The following is a 17144-nucleotide window of genomic DNA, read 5'->3' as shown; positions in this document are numbered from 1 at the left end:
ACTCCATTGATAACGAAAAGCATGGTGTATACGAATGTGTTTATACGGGCTTTTTTCCCGCCACCCTGTTTTAATTCAGTAAAGTGGCGCTCAATGGATACTCTTCCCCAGAGCTCTTTCCTTAGTCTGTGTTGGGGCGATTTTGTGTGATGAGATTCCATGAGACTAGATTTTTCACTGGCACTGTAAGTTGCGACTCGTACAGCATTCACTTTCGTTCAAATCAACACTTAAACCAAAGCCCGGCGACTGGAATTGAAGAACCGAATTGCTTGTCAAGGTAAGAGTACTGCTGGGCATGATACCATTTCGCCGAATGCCCAGGGCCCGGTTGTTCGAAAGCCGATAGACGTTAATCTGCGATTAAAAATTAACGGAAGGTTTTCTGCTCGCTCGTTAAAATTGTTTTTTAACGCTAATTTTAAGCCAGTGGTAAAGAAAAGTCAACGTCAAAACTGAGGGACAAAAATCTTTCTGAAAAATCTTTACTTTTTGTAACTTGCCCGCGTGCGCGACGCGCGGGTCGGCGTGCGCATACACTAAACCCATTCATTCCACACCGCTGAAAATCATATTTGTTACTCAAGCGGACTCAAGCGTCGGGCAGCGTCGAAGAAGTGCGTAGTGAGAGTAAAGGTTGTCTGTTTTTCATGTGAACTATGGCTGATATAAAGGCGCTGGAGTATTCAACTATGAAGGTAAGTGAAAAGCAGAAAGCATTCCAGCTGATTTAAGAAAAAGGTTTGTTTTTGGTCAATTTGGGGTGATATAGTTGGATCGTATTAAAAGGGCGATTCAAATTTGCAAAATGGCGCCCTCCAAAAATAGTGAGCGCCCTGCGTTCAAGAATGTTTGCTGTGGCCCTTTTCTTTATTACTGAAACCACAGTTAATGACCAGTTCATAAAGGAGCAATAGTAAGCTTACACCATTTGCTCACTAACTGGGACTGCTAGCTATGTGTTCAACAGAATGCATAGCTATTTTTGAAGTAGTACTTGGCACTCGCCGATAAGATACATGTAAAGTCAGTGATTTATTGTGCCAAGAAAGTAGCAAAAATCGAAGTCTTCTCAGAGATTTCAAGTCATTTCGAGAAGCGCATGGGAAAAATAGCCTTGTAGTTGTTCTTAGTTTGTAGCTTAGAGAATGGGGAAAGTCAGCTTGGGAAGTGTTTTGTTTTGGATTCCGAATCGATGAGGGGCTATTTAAGAATTGGTTCATGCTTAGCGTGCGTATATCGAGTTATGGACGGCACGCGGGAAGTTTGGAGAGCACAAGAGAAGCGTAAGAGTTGCTCGAGGCGTAGCCGAGGGCAACTCTAGCTTCTTGAGTGCTCTCAAAACTTCCCAAGTGCATCCATAACTCGATATACGCACTGCTAAAAGCATGAACCAATTCTTTTATAACATAGTGAAAATAAAGTAAATGATTCCTGGAAAACAGGTTTTGTTCCTGATTAATTACAAAATTCTCTAAATGTGCTGTACAAAAACACAAAGGTGAAGTGATTTCTCATATCGGCTTAATCTTAGCGTTTCATTAAACTTCGACAAGCTCTTATAAATATACATTGTTAATGGTGTTGTCTCTCTGTAAAAAGCTTTTCATAACATAGCGCGCGCATGCTTCCCCCATCTGACTTAAACACGTCATCGAATGGACGCACGGCCGTACGTATGGTGAGAAATGTACTATGATGACGCCAATAGGAATTAGATAGGGTAGCACGCGTGCTATGTTATAATATGCAGTGTACGCTCGAAACGTCAGCTGTCGGATGTCTTTACGGTGGTCAAATTAAGGAGGGTGCCTACTATTGTTACTGCGCATACGTTCTGCGCATCTCGTGATACTCGGGTTTCCTATGGGTGGTGGCTACTAATACAAGGATATTTTGGGCGGTTTAAAACTTTTAGGGGAAAGCAGAATTTAGAACGCGCTTTTGGTAACCAAAAAGAAAATTAGGGGTAACCATGCATTTTTCAGAGATAATAAAGCTTCGATTTGGAAAAAAACGCCATACATTGCTTTGTTTTTTGCTGCTTTTCAGAATAATTGTTGCTTAATTATCTCTAAAAACTGCGTGGCTACCCCCAATTTTCTTTTTGGATTTCCATAGACCTTGCTAAGATCTGCTTCTTCCGCATAGTCATAAGCCGCGCAAAAATACTTCGGTATTAGTATGCACCATCCTTAAATCACCAACTCACTTCATAAAACGAAATATTCGTTTTGTAGTTTTAGTCTGATTCACACTAGCTTCTTGATGCCATGGTCACACAAGTGCACAAAAACTTGGTTAATTAAGGCAATCAGGTTATGGACTCCTGGGCAATGATCTGTTACCTGTGTGAATAGGACACTATATACAGTCAACTCTTGCCTTGCGGACACCTTGCTATTAAAGGGCCCTAGTCAGCCACACCTTTGTTTTTGCTTATATGTGAGAGTTTGGCTATTATATTTTATTTGGAGCATGTCGAAATGAATGAAATCACTGTGGAAGTACTAAAGATAATGAAACATACTTTCAGGAACACAACTTACAGTAAAGCAATAAGATTTCGCTTTACCATGCAATATCAATAATTTCGATGGCATCGAAAATGGCGGAGGCTGACTAGGGTCCTTTAAGGACACCCCTATAATACGGACAGCAGCTAAGTACCCGGCAAAAATAGAGTACAGATTATGGACTCTCACTATTAAGGACACTAACTTGTGGTCCCGAGGGTGTCCGCACAATAGGGAGTTGACTGTACATCTTATTTTATGGTTTTACATATAATATGTGTGGATAATATCCACGCGTATTATATGCAAGTTATTTTGCAAGTTACGAGCAGTAAGCAAAATGTCTGTGTGTATTATATGTAAAACCATTGAATAAGAGATTATTATTCCACTACGAAAAGATTTTGTTATTTTGGTTTCTCTTTTCTGGTAAGAGTGTTGAATTACACCTGCAGTATCTGTCCATCCAGCTGTCTATCAGTATATGGTGCGTGCGAATGACGTAAACATCACAGAAAGCCAGTGAAATGTCGTTGTCCGTATTTTGCTCTGTTGTAAACCAGTCACACCGGGACACTACAGTGTATTATGGTCTTATATTTTGCACATTCTCTTGACCTTATTTGATGAAATGACATTTACAGCTGTAACAGTGGAATAATAAAGTACTATAAGAGTTCCAGTGATACATGTAGACATGTAACAACATTAGGGTAAAACTGATCTTGTCTTTATGTTACGGTGTAATATTTTGATTCAGGTTCCTTATGAGATTTTGAACAAAAAGTTCCGTGCGGCCCAGAAAGTGATTGACAGGGAGGTGTCGCTGGTTGTGAGTGCTACAAATGATTTGACTAACAGTCTTGGTACTGTGCCAGTCAAGGTGGGGGAGATCACTGGATTCCTGGATGGAGTGGTTCAAAAGTTGCAATCATTGAAAAGAAAGGTGACTTTCAATGCAACTCATATGTGTTTATTTTTGGACTGGAATAATGAAAATGCAGTGCTCCAGGTATCTAGTCTGCAGAGTATCACAGAACTTGACAAGATCTCATGCATGTAGAAGCATGCAAGGGTTTGGTTCAGGACCAATCACTCCACCCTTCGCAACCTGGAAGGTTTTGAAATGAGAAGAGCTAGTTACCCAATGCCATGCTACATGTTTTTGTCTTTGTCATAAATTGGTCATTTGACTGTTATGCTGTACAGGTGTATGTCAAAATAATCCAACAAATATGCAAGGTTACATTATTATACATGTGGTTTAAAACATCAATTTCATGGTGTCAAGCCAGGATATTTTTTGTCACAAAAAAATACTTGGACAAACATGTTGGTCTCAAGACATCCCATGGGACCTTTCCTGTGCTGAAAGTTAATTAGGAACATAAGTTTATATTTTCCTTTTAGTCAGAAGAATGCCTTGCTCAAGAAGAAACTTGTTTGCGGCATTGTCGTGCACGTCTAGACCACATAAAAGAGCATGCAGATGAGAGGAAGAGTGCTGCTATACTGTGGAAGAAGAAGCGCCTGGATAGAATGTTGGTAGATCACTGTCTTAGGTCTGGCTTCTATGACACTGCTATTAAACTGGCTAAGGATTCTGAAATAGAGGTGGGTAAGCATAGACAGCAGCTGTGAAATAGAGTGCTGCAACTTACACCTTACAGCGGTAAATCAGGGTCCCAAAGGAGTTTGGGACTCCACGTGGTACTTTTTAGTTGCCTAGTCTCTGCAAACAGGAAATATCTCCTTCATAAATTTCTTACTCTATTTCACTTCACTTTATTTAAGTGTCAATGTATTTAGTGCAGGGCAGTAACTGGGGACACTTTCCAGATTTGGAAATGTTGGTTTTTGAGGAGAGGGGAAAATCTGAGTACCCGGAGAAAAATCTGTCTGAGCAAGGACAAGAACCAACAACAAGCTCAACCCACATATGACGTGGAGTCTGGGAATTGAAGCTGGGCCACATTGTTGAGAGGCAAGTGCTCTCACCACTGCGCTATCCCTGCTCCCCCCCCCCCCACCCCCAATATATGTTGTGGTTTAAATTGGTTTTATGGTGCAAAGTTTTTCAAACCTTTTTCAATTTTTATTTTCTTTTGTTCCAGGGTATGCTACATGTAACTTAACTGCTGAATTGGAGGCGAAGGGAATTAAAAATTAAAGTGGTTTGAAAATCTTCAATTTGAATCGCATCGCATCAGTACTTTCAAAATTTGGGAAGCAGGTATGGCCTAGGGAGATGAGACCACTTGCCTCTCAGAAATGTGGTCCAGGTTCAAATTCCAGAGTAGATGCCATGAGTTTGTTTTTGGTTCTCCCTCCTGCTCCAGGGGATTAACTTCTATTTCAGTCTAGAATCAGCCCAGTGTGGGCCTCAGATTCTTTTTGCAAAGGCTGAATTTCAAAGGATTTGATCACATGAAACTGCCACAGCATTTGGCACATGTACATGTATCTTCTTGTTGTGGGTTTAAAGTGGATCAATCTTGTTCTTTGAACTGAATTGCCATACACAAAGTAAAACAAAGTGACCCTGTAGTTTTATTTCTAGCCAGTTACATGATTCTTCCTTCTTTCTAGGAATTTGTGGACATTGACCTTTTTTTAGTATCAAGAAAAGTAGAGGAATCCCTTTTACAAAGAGAAATAGGACCTTGCCTAGCTTGGTGTTATGAAAACAAGTCTAAGCTGAGGAAACTTAAGGTATGTACTGTAGTGTACATGTATGCATGCACAAACAAGTTTAAGGACGGTGCCTACTAATACAGAAGTATTTTTGTTGAGCTTATGACTATGCGGGAAAAGCAGATCTCAGCAAGGGCTTTTGGAATCCGAAAAGAAAATTGGGGGTAACTGTGCATTTTTCAGAGTTAATTAAGCAACAATATTTCTAAAAAGTGCCAAAATATAAAGGAATGTATGGGAGTTTTTTCCTAAATTGAAGCTTTATTATCTCTGAAAAATGCATGGTTACCCCCAGTTTTCTTTTGGGATACCAAGAGTACTTGCTAAGTTCTGCTTTCTCCGTATAGTTTTAAACCATGCTAAAATATTCCTGTATTAGTGAGCACTACCTATAGGAAACCCGAGAATCTTGAGATGCGCAGAACATATGCGCAGTAACAATAGTAGGCACCATCCTTAAGTAATAAATTATTTTACTGTGTAGATCATCTATGGTGACTCAGTTGATAATAATTGGTACAGGCCCTGAAATGTATTATCATTAAGAAATGTATATCATTAAGACCTTCAATTTACCAAGTTCTACTTTTACAGACTATACAGACCATTCAGATTGTAAGATTGTTCTGAGATACTCTAAGTCTATAATATTGTTGGACATGGGTGGTAGAGTTTGTGTTAAACTACTGGCTCACTATCCTTATGCCCTGTTGATATTTTAATAAGTGAACAAAGACTGTGATTTCTGCCACACTGTGTGATGTCGTAATGGTCATTGTAACATCGTTTATTTTTTTGTGCTTATCAGAGTAACCTTGAATTCAATGTCAGAATGCAAGAATTTGTTGAACTAGTTAGAAGAGGCGACAAAATGGAAGCTGTAAGGTATGTAATGGATGTCAATGTTAATTTAAACAAACTGGCAAAAACAGCATAAACCAAGTTTATATCCAGTCATGTTGCATGGCTTTCCTCTGATACCCACATGTACTCCTCAACCTATACGTAATATGATGTACAATATTAAACATGCATTTACTTTTTTCAGTTTTTAGTATTAAATGATCGAAGAGTAAGTGCAAATGACTTTAATGATTTGTACTGTCGTTTTCTCAACTTGTGACAGGTATGCCAGGAAGCATTTTCCTCCTGCAAATGTCGATGGGACCATGACCAAGGAAATCCAGAGAGCCATGGCTTTGCTGGCATTTAAGCCTGAGACCAGCTGCTCTCCTTACAGGGTGGGTGTTAAGACTTCATGTTGATATCTTGATTATACTACTCTCTCCTATTCCCTGGTACCATGATGTATGGCTCAGAAAAACAGTGGGTTTTTCCATTCTGACCCTTTGTCAGTTCCCACCCTACCCTTTCCCCCCCCCCAAAAGAAAAAACACCTTTTTAAGTATCTTACAACTGTCTGGATCTACTGCTGTGTGTACCCAATGTTGTGGTTTAAATTGTATTTTCGTTTGAAAATAATTATTTTCCTTGGTCTGAGGTTCATCAACATCATCTGAAACAAAGGAAAATACTTTTGACTTTGGTCTGTAGAATTTCAAACCAAAAAAAAAGAGATTGGGCCACAACATAAATACCCGTTCATATCTACAAGACATGTAAGGTGCACACATACAGGAACATACCGTATTTTCTCGATTAAATGCCGGACCCCGATTAAACTCTGGCTTCGTATAAACGCTAGGTCAAAACTGCCGGTTTTTAAGGTTACCCGATACCTTCAGAGGTGTCTCGCGTTTAAGCGATGTAGCGCGTCCAGTTTAAACGGTAGATACCTCTAATTGCGAGCGTCCGAATCACCTTTTTAAAGCTACAAGTCAAAGTAAATTTTGTTTTTTGCTAATTTAATTTGCTCCTCAGTTTTCGGACCCAAAGCACAAAAAAAACGTGTCTGCGTTTTGTCATATTCAATCGCAGTGAAAAGTTATAGAGCATTTTCGAAATAGGATGAAAAAAGGGTGGAGTAATCATACAAAAATTGCTCTCGGAGAAAAAATATTTGGAAAGAAAAAATTTGCAGACATGTTTTTGTTGTTTATATGTTAAACTAGCTACTGTCCAAATTTGAAAGCAAACGAACAAATTCCTTTTGGGTTTTAGCTCTTTGAAGTGGCTCCTCCAAATGAAAAAAATTTATTCAAGAAAACAGTGCTTAAAATTCGGCAATTCATTTTATTTCAAAATTCTTGGTTTAGCTCTATAAGCTTTAATTGATATAAGGGTTCAGGTATCTACAGTTTAAACCGGACGTGCTACATCGCTTGGATGCGAGACACCTCTGAAGACACCTCTGAAGGTACCAGGTAACCTTAAATAAACGCCGGGTGCGTTTAATTGGGGGCCCGGCGTTTTTTCGGGGTCGCGGCGTGTATTAGCATGAAATTAAAACTTAAATAATCAGTTTGCACACATTGGCTGACACAAACGAGGAAGATGCGGGCAACATTATCGTTTATAAACTTAAAACTTTGTACTCATATCATTTACTTGCTCCTACATCATTCATATATTGTTGATGTGCTGTTTGTTAGTGATACAAATCTTGATTGCAACATGGTACACGTGCCGTATATACGGTACCATAATACTGTAACTTCGGGTAATCCAGGGGAAAATTGTCCAGCACTGACAAACTGCCCCTAGGTTTCAGAGGATCGGTAATAATAAATCACTGGGAAAAATGGCTGAAAATCGCATTTCATTAATAAATGCTGGACCTCGATTAAACGCCGGCCTCGAAAAAACGCTGGGTCAAAACTGCTGAATTTTAAATTAATCAAGAAAATACGGTACTTGATTATCTTTCCCCGCAGCTGCTTCTCAAAGATAATACATGATAAAATAAAAAAAATTGTAATATAAAAGGAATGAAAATCACATCGTTCATTGCACATTTTACTTCTTAGTAGACACTATTCAGACATTTCTTCTTTGCTGAACTGTATGTACTGTACAACATTTGATTTTTCCAGGAATTATTTGATTTGGAGAGATGGACTCAGCTGGTAATGCAGTTCAGAAGGGAGAATTTCCAGCTTCATCAGCTTAATGATCAGTCAGCTTTAGCTGTTACTCTTCAAGCTGGACTATCAGCTCTGAAAACACCGTATCCTTCCCTTATCATTAAATCACAACTTTGTTTTAAAAGTTCTAATTCAAAGTGTGGCTACTTTTAATCTGTACTGAGATGAAATACTAAATTAACTTTAAAACATTTAGTATTTATGTCAAATAAAAGCTGTTTAAGTAGTACTCTCTAGTGGTATTGTTTACTCTATTACTGTAAAATTAATGTGATATGGTTTAGTTTGTTGTACAAGGTGTTTTAAACTTTTAATTCTGGTGATGAAATACATCTACTAAATTGTGACCATTCAGTTGAAAGCTACTTTCTTGCAGACTGTTTATTTTGTACATTGCAATGCACTTGGGTAGTGTTGAATACTAACACCTGACACCTCTCAGGTCTAGTTGCATCACGTGACACATTTTGACAAATTGTATGCAAGCAAACATATTTTAGGGGCTATAAAATAGTAGGAGTACATTCCTTGACTGTTGTTAGCCACTGTTACCAAGAAGGACATAAGAGTTCAGAGTGTCCTGTATGCAGCCACCCGCTGAACATCTTAGGCCGTCCCCTACCATATGCCCATTGTGCTCAGTCTAGGCTGGTGTGCCCCATATCAGGACATGTTATGAATGAAAATAACCCTCCTATGGTGCTACCTAATGGATACGTGTATGGAGAAAATGTAAGTTTTATCTCCCTTCGTGTGGGAATCTTTGGTGTTGGCAAGCAGAATAATTTTAATGGTATAGCACTTCAGCAGAGAGTGGCTGGACTGGAGGACAACATTCTCCACTAAAGTACTATACTGTTCTATTAAAATTTAAATCTTGTAAGGTTTAGGGCCAGCCTTGAGTTTAAGATTAAGGATGTGCTTTGGGGTTGGGGTGTTGGTGGTGAATGCCATCTAACTCCCTTAATTTCATATGTTTTGTTTAAGCGCCATCTTGAGGATTGAGGAAGTTGACTTATGTCCGTACTTATGTCTCGCACATCACTCTTGGCTAAATAAACACCTGTCATTCAGGCCTAGGGAACGTATGAATTTCATCCAAATGTTCAAGATTGTACTTTCCAAAAATTGTATTTGTTAGTTTTAAGGAATTCAAAGGACTGGCTGTATACATCTGTACACCAGTCCTCTGAATTGGTTCATACCGTTTGTGAACTATTGGAAAGCATCCTCGCTTTCGTTTTTTTTTTTTTTGTTTTTTTTTTATTTGCTGCTTCATAAGTTGTAAGAAGAGCTGAAAAAATACCAGGGAAAGAACTTTCTTTGAAGTGTCACTTAAATTGTTTTGTTTTAAATTGTCAGGCATTACATGGCATGGCAAGTGAACATGATGGCCGAGTCGTGTGCCCTAAAACTCAAGAGTCTTTCCATGTTGATCAAGCTGAGAAAGTGTATGTCATGTAAGATCAAACAAAGGATCCTGTGCACTCAATCTCTTGGGAATGGTCCCAGTTGATCAGCTGTCATCTTGTTACATGTTCATGAAGTGGTGGAAGGCTTGGACTGCACTGGAATGTTTTAAGAAAGAACAATTGAGGCCGCTCACTACGGCTTCAAATCTTACACTGGGAGTGACTTTAAAAAGGTTCTTTCGGTTGGAGGAAACAACTACAGTGTACAACTGTTAAGAACTTTATTTTTTAAATAATAATTTCATTACTAAGATTGAACTGCACAGAGAATGGTACTTCGGCTTGCCATTGTTAAAACAGAGATAAAGTAAACGAGAAGGTCGAGGAAAGAAAGGCAGGTGCCGTCAAAAGAGATGAGGGAAATCCGGAAGAGCTAAGTTGAGAGGTACTCATTTCCCCCTCCCTCCTCTTTCCCAGTAGTTTTAACATGTTTAGGTCACTACCTTGTACATTATTGTTGTAATTTATTGAATGATAAAATTATAGAGATACATATTGGGACGTTCCGCCCTTTTTGGTTAGGGATAAATACCTTGATTTCATTCATCAATAAACGAATTTTAATAGCGGGAAGAAAACATTGTGCAACCTGTGTTTGGTAGATTGTAATCCAATTAAAATTACTGGGACAAGAAGTAAAAGTCTTCTAAACGAAAAAAAAGAAAAAGAAAACAAGATTACTTTAACTGTTATTCGTCCCTGTGAAGATTATCACACAGACAGCTGTGGAACTGCAACCTTTTATTCTTTTTCAGTCTTCGCGGTGCTGTTTCCGGTGCATGAAGAACAGTGAACGCTTTCACCTCCTCGGCTCTGAGACCATGACTCTTTTCTTTTCCTTGATCCTTTTCCTCTCGGCAGCAGTCTATTTTGAAGGATTTTCTGGGCAATAACTTTGGAAGAAACCCATATGCAGTGTCCTTGGTATGTTGGTTGCATTCTCTTTCCTCAAACTTCTCGGGCATTCTAATGAGTTTCTACGACCTCGGGTGAAATAATTATGTTCAAGTATGAGTACATTCTAATTTACTGAGAAAGATGTTACGGTGCATTCACCCAGTTAATGGATATGGCCTTTGTAGATAGACACTGGAAGTCTTTGTGCCAGCCTGGTCGCTGCATCGTGTAGTGTTGTTCCTTGACAAAAGGCTTTACTGCACAGTTCTACTCAGACGTATGAAATGACAGGGTTCGCGGGGTACGGGTCCTGGAAATTCTGGAAAGTACTTGAATTTTAGTGTAGCATTTTCAGGATTGGATAGTCCTTGGAATGGTAGGAAGTCCTGGGAAATCCTGGAAATCTGTAAACTCAAGTAATAAAGTTTTCTTGAAAGACATTGAGGAGCGGTCAGATGGGAAGATCCAACAACTTTGCATTATAAGTCCTGGAAAGAAACTTTCTGAGGCCTGAGAAAGTCCTGGAAATTTGTTTCTGAAAAAGGGTACGAACCCTGTATGGGTGTCGGCGAACAGTCGGGGCAATCTAACGTACAAAATGCTGGAGGTCGAAAGTGACGCTGCCATAGGGTGAGATTCAGAAGGAAGTAGTACTTCTCGCAGTTGAGCCTGCATTAAGTAGGGTGGTTGTGGGTTGCCTGTGGATACTCTACATGCAGACGCTTGCAGGATTGGAAGTGATGATGATGCAGCTGAAATGCATTCCATCTTGGAAACTCCGAGACTGAAAAACTTGACGAATTGTAAGCATAACGTCTAAAATTTTCAACACAAAAATCGGGCAAAACATAGACAACTGAAGAATTAAAAATCTTTATTTATTTCCAGCATATAAAGTTATCAATTTTTTTTCTGCTTAATCAGACAAATTTAAAAAGGAATTTATTGTCAATGCGTGATTGATTGCATTATAGGAATATAGGAGGTACACTTAAGTAGTAAATTTGTCATTTACCAGTAATAAATCGGCATAATAAAACTTTTCAAGACATTGTGAAATTCATTTTAGTTCGGTACGAAACAGTCCCCAGTTGTCTATGCCACGTGACAAGGGAGTGCGAGCGGTGATGGGAAGGAAGTATTTTTTTCATCAATTTTAGCTTCCTATGTTTAATGGGCTGTTTACATGGAGGGAGGAAGATCCTACAAGGCGGATCATCCTAGCGCCATATGTGTTTTGTATTCAGTGTACATGCAAAGGTTGTGCTGGCCCTAGCGTTAGGATCTTTCTAGCGAAAGGATCTTCCTAGCTGAGTGATAGGATACCACCATGTAAACTACCATCGCTCGGAAAGTTCTAGAGCTAGTTACAAGAAAAACAAACATGTGGTGGCCAGGCGTTCAGCTGCTAAAGGCCGACAATTTCGTCCTGCTTTCCTTCTCCTCTTTGTAACCATCCCGATCGAAACCAAAAGAAAAGTTGTTTCGCCCTCTAGGATCTTCCTCCCTCCATGTAAACAGCCCCAAAGAAAAAGAGAGGAACCGAGGAAGAATCAGATTCCATCAAGTCTTTACACTGTTACACTGTGTGTTAAGTACAACGTATACACATGAGTTAGAGTTTATCATCCGTTCAACGTAACAAGAAATGGCGTCTTCAAAGAAGACCGATTTTACAGGCTCAACCCACTGGACCTCTGCTCTCAAAGGCAAGCATTTTAAGAGGAGTCGAGGCCGTCTTATTCGATTCCTTATCAGTGACGAGCTTGGTGGGAAAGACTCTAAAACGTCTGCGCGAGCAGCGAGAACACGGCAAAAGGGCCAACATGTGCTTACGGAAGCGCTCACTCTGCAAGCTATACAGCACGGGATTGATAGCGGAATTTAGCGTGACGAATACTATGCTGGTGGTATGGACGGAGGAATAAATCTGCAGACTGGTGAAGGAAGATATCACATAGATAGCCAACACGGGAATCCAACACACGGAGTATATGGCGCTTACAGTGACCACCAGTCGGGCAGACTTCTTGCAGTACCTGAGCCTGGTCTGTTGGGTAATGGTTGAGCTAGGTATGGGACGGAACCACAGCTTGTATACCAGTTTAGAATACAAGTAGATCATGATTGTGATTGGCAGGACTCCGTATACAACGGCGCAAGAGGGACTGTGGAACTGCGCGAAGTTAGCAGTGGGCCACTGAAAGAGGCAGAACTCACTGACAGGATCATAACGGGCGTACAGGAACAATGGTAAGTTCCAACACGCTGCCAACACCCACACCACGACAACAATACACTTGAGTTTGGCTGTCGTAATACGCTTTCGTTCATCGTAGGGGAATTTAATAGCGAGGTAGCGCTCCAGTGCGATGCACACTAGGGAGAAAGCTGACGCAAGTGCGCCCACCCACATGAACGCCTCGCCTGTGAACAGCTGGCAAACGATATCCCCAGCTTTGCCTTTTGGGTGCGAAAAGACCAAGGTGAAGATGTAGCGAATCGAAATAAACACAGCTACTGTAATGTCGGCCACCGCTAGATTCATCAGGAGGTAGTTCATGGGCGTGCGCATCAGCCTGTGTTGGAAAAAAATTTAAAGTTAAACGTATTTAGCTGCTATTTAGCTGCGGATACGCGAGCTTAACTTGCTTCTTTGCGATTTGATTGGTTAAAAATGTCAAAAAGTCCCCTCCTATTCTCAACCAATCAGAAGTCAACTTGTTTCGCCGCTCTTGACGTCATTCACGTGCACTACTTTAGTTCTGATTGGTTCATTGTGTTGTTCACGATTATTTGTAAATTTGAATTGGGTTTTACGACCCTTTCCATTTAGCCAAAAAACTGTTTTGGATTCCGGCAACTACCCATCATCATCCAGGCCATGATCGAGGCTCATTTCTAGCTCTAACATACAATCTCAGTGGCTGATAAAATCCGTGCGTGACAGGTGCGCGCGATGGTGCAACAGGATATTACAGTGTCATTGTTTTCGGACACTGTGGACAGGTTTCTTAAGGAGAAAGTTGAAACTTGGTTGAGTAGCGGAGACAGTTTTGATTTTTTTCCAATTAAAGGCAGCGACTTGCATACTGATGTTTTGTCGTAAGAAATCTAAGCAGAGAGCATGCAATGTTTCCTGTCGGTGCAAAACCATAAGCGGAAATCAGTTTGTGCAAACGTCATTCACATTCATCCAACCACTTGGTCGAAGTTGGAACGGAAAAACGGAGAAGTACCTCGAAAGGAAAATTTTGGCCAAATGGAATGCTGTCCAATGCCCTGGTTTCTTAAAACTGCCGAAGATATTTTGGGCCCAATATTAAGCAATTTTTTCACAAAACCTGGACTGAGGTCTCAGTTGAAACTTGCGAAATCTGTTTCTTAATATCCTATAGGTTTTGACGTTTAAAAATAGCCTTCAAAACTATTAAAAATCGAATTTGTATTTACGAATATCGCGCTCGTAAAATAGATTTGCCGGCAGCAGAAAACTACTTAAACACCACATCATGTAGAGTACTTCATCATACCTGTTACGGAGCACGACAATACAGACGAGGCTGTTGCCAATCAGATCAGCGATGACAAGGAAAGCGAATGCTGCGGTGATACCAATCTGTGCTGCTTCAGAGTATTTGTAGAGCGTCATACTCCTTTTGTTGATTATCCCAACTGGATAGTCTGAAAATGCAGAAGTATGGTGTCTTTGATTTAATTGTAAATCAATTGTGAAGTAGTAAGAGCTGTGAAAAAGAAATCGGAGTTAGTGAAAAGGAAAATGAAAACCTCACTTGTTATATTTAGAATAATTTAAAAGTAAACGTTTACCCCAAAAACTCAACTTGATGAGATAAGGATAAGAGGGGGGGGGGGGGGGTGTTTCTAACGAAAAAAATATATATATATATTCGGTGCTGCGTCGCGATCGGTGGGGAGTGAGAGACGAATGTTTGGTTTATCAACAGAGTTGATAACTAAAGGTAAATTGGCCACCATAAAGAGATTCGAGTGCTCACGTTTCGAGCGTTACCCCTTCATCAGAGCGAATCCAATCTCTGACGAAGGGCTAACGCCCGTGGCGTCATCACTCGAATCTCTTTAAGATGACCAATTTACCTTAAGCTATCAACGCTGTTAATAAACAAAACATAGGTAGCTTATACATAAGCTCTAATTATAGCCACGAGACATATAAATACATACACAAAACTACAGAGTAAAATATAAAAGAAAAAAAAAACGAAAAAAAAAAACCGGTTAGGAAGTTCTTAGACTCTCTTATAAAATGCTCAACATCAGAGAAGTTTCAATGTTTTCACTGTTTGTTAAATAAGAAGAGCCAAATAAAAAGCTTCAAATTTTTGGTAGTCAGAATATCCGTAACAATATCATGCTTTGGACACAATACAAGTAGCAGCGGAGAGCAAATCAGCTAATTTCGCAATTTGAAATAGTGACTTTACATGGCATTTTTAAAATTTTATTTATTTTGGAGAGTTTGTTTTATCTCATTCCTCTTAATAAGGTGGTAAACAATTTACAATAAAGCAATAACGTTTTACAACGTAGCAGGCGTGCAAGTTTAATTCACCGTCACGTTAGGAAAATCTCTTGCAATACACCTAATAAGATTTGTTTTAGGTGAGCAAACTCGAAAAGGAGCTTAACTCTACAGGACCACAGACAACATTTCAGGTAGGTACCAATCTTTTTTCGTGCGACTAGAAAGATGTATTCAGAATGTACCGATTGAATGCACTTTAATTAAACGATAAACCACCGAGGATCATGAACTGATAAGAAATGGCCGCAAGCAGTACCATGAGAGACCGAAATGTAGACCTTATGATTTTAATGATTCCAACCATTTCTACGAGAGACAAAAAGATGCTGAATTATATTAAGATCGTCATATGCCAGGAAGAATTAATTTTACATCGTCAATAGTAACCAACCAAATGAAGAAATGATTTTATCGTTTAGGCGTACCAAATTAAATTAGTCAAGCTCACCGTCAAAGAAAATTTATTCAGCTTGACAATAATTCATAAAAATTGACAGACCAAATAATAATATTGGGTGAAATTAATCAGGAAATATATGTGATTTGACAGAACAGATCCGAGGAAAAATTAATTAATCTAGACAATGACTGTTAAAAGATTTGACAGTTAAAATCGAACGTTTTAAAGCGGAAATGGCTCATCGAAAGCCAGTTGAAGTCTTTTGAAACAAGTGACCAGAAAACCGTACAACATTTTATTAGAGAGCGATCGGCGCTGAGATAAATTCTACTTTGGAATTTTTTTTTCGCGAAATCAAAGGATCAATTACGATTAAACAGAGCTACAACACACTCTTCTTTTGACTTTTTCCTTTTGTTAATCAAGCAACAAATTCCGAAGAACGCACTGAACGCTCTTAAAACCGGATGAATCCGCACTCCCTAACAAACCATTTATAAGACGTGTTGAAACAAAGCGCGGGCAAAAGGCAAATGTAAATAGCTTAGAGCTAGACTTACCTACTACAAGAGACAGTATGGGTTTGAAAACAGGCAAAGCGATCTCGATACGAGCTACATAACTGACACTGAATTGAACCCCTTTTTTAGTAAAAAAAAATCTGCGTTTCGTAGTGTGAGTCAAATTGACTTGAGTTCGCTGCTGTCTTTTCCTTCTTTTCAGGATATTTGCCCAGCTATTTTCGTTCCGTCAATCAAGAAATAAAGCATATTGATCATTTTTATTTCTGCCCACTCATGTGACTAAAGAACGGTATAGTATTAAAGGTAGATGCATCGAGTTTTCAATTTCTAGCTTGACTTCAACTTGCGGATACTTTTTTGGCGTCAGACATCTTTTTTCCGGCGTAGCTCGATTCTGCTAACCAATCTTGAAAACAACATTGAGAGGGCAGGGCAACGAGATCTACCACAATAAATCTAATTAAGACTAACCGTTCTCACTACTGTTAGCAAAGATTTACTGCGTGCAAGCAACATCAGAGTAATGATTGCATTTTTGCAACTTATCATCAGATCATGAATATCTTTCTAGTTCAATTGGACCCAACTATATTCCAATGAGTTCTTTTTTGCTCCACAAATTGACAAGCAGTTCAAATTCGACGTACCAAGCTTATCCCTATCTTTGACATTTGGATCAACAGGAAAATATGCATGTGAGCTAATAAATATAAATTCGGGCTTTCCTTGAACAACAGCACTTAAAAGACGCTAAACTTCAATATTCAGAATATTACGAAGAAAAACATTGTTTTCGTGCTCTCGAATCATGATTAATAAATTCCCATATTCAGAGCGCAATAAAAGTTTAAAAGTGGAATAGTTCGTTCGGCTCAAAAATGCAACCGAACTTCATCAGCCACAATAAAAACTGTGAATATTACGAGTGGTTATATCATGTTCATTAGGGTCTCAAGGAGGCTAAAATAGGGTCATAGATGTTGGCTAATTCGAAGCCATTGTTTCTTTTCAAAGAGGGCTTTCGTAACCA

At 39.3% G+C, this 17144-nt stretch overlaps 2 protein-coding genes across 4 annotated transcripts; one reads left to right on the top strand and one right to left on the bottom strand.

The window, feature by feature from the left end:
* Window positions 1-554: 554 nt before the first annotated feature.
* On the top strand, window positions 555-10367 carry LOC146457214 (E3 ubiquitin-protein transferase MAEA-like). The gene is made up of 9 exons (XM_085092201.1): window positions 555-698; window positions 3277-3462; window positions 3927-4130; window positions 5106-5228; window positions 6019-6095; window positions 6337-6451; window positions 8204-8337; window positions 8797-8986; window positions 9617-10367. The coding sequence occupies exons 1-9, from the start codon at window positions 660-662 to the stop codon at window positions 9716-9718; spliced, it is 1170 nt and encodes a 389-aa protein (XP_084948327.1). The 5' UTR covers window positions 555-659; the 3' UTR covers window positions 9719-10367.
* LOC146457213 (QRFP-like peptide receptor) lies at window positions 10169-16441 on the bottom strand. Of its 3 annotated transcripts, none has more exons than XR_014858556.1 (3): window positions 14157-14495; window positions 11438-13202; window positions 10169-11019 (listed from the first exon to the last, which is right to left on the bottom strand). XR_014858556.1 is itself a non-coding variant. In XM_085092203.1 (3 exons), exons 2-3 carry the CDS (start codon window positions 14273-14275, stop codon window positions 12305-12307), a joined length of 1017 nt encoding a protein of 338 aa, XP_084948329.1. In that variant the 5' UTR covers window positions 14276-14369; window positions 16151-16441; the 3' UTR covers window positions 10169-12304. The 3 variants fall into 3 exon arrangements, 2 of the variants coding, with proteins under 2 accessions (XP_084948329.1, XP_084948328.1); XM_085092203.1 differs by adding an exon at window positions 16151-16441 and having other exon boundaries at window positions 10169-13202; window positions 14157-14369; XM_085092202.1 differs by having other exon boundaries at window positions 10169-13202.
* Between the last annotated feature and the right edge of the window lie 703 nt (window positions 16442-17144).

This window comes from Pavona decussata, unplaced genomic scaffold, assembly GCF_977016875.1.
Source record: "Pavona decussata unplaced genomic scaffold, jaPavDecu1.1 SCAFFOLD_245, whole genome shotgun sequence".
Taxonomy (NCBI): Eukaryota; Metazoa; Cnidaria; class Anthozoa; order Scleractinia; family Agariciidae; genus Pavona; species Pavona decussata.
The sequence above is the reverse complement of the archived record's forward strand: the minus strand, read 5'-3'. Positions and strand labels throughout refer to the sequence as shown.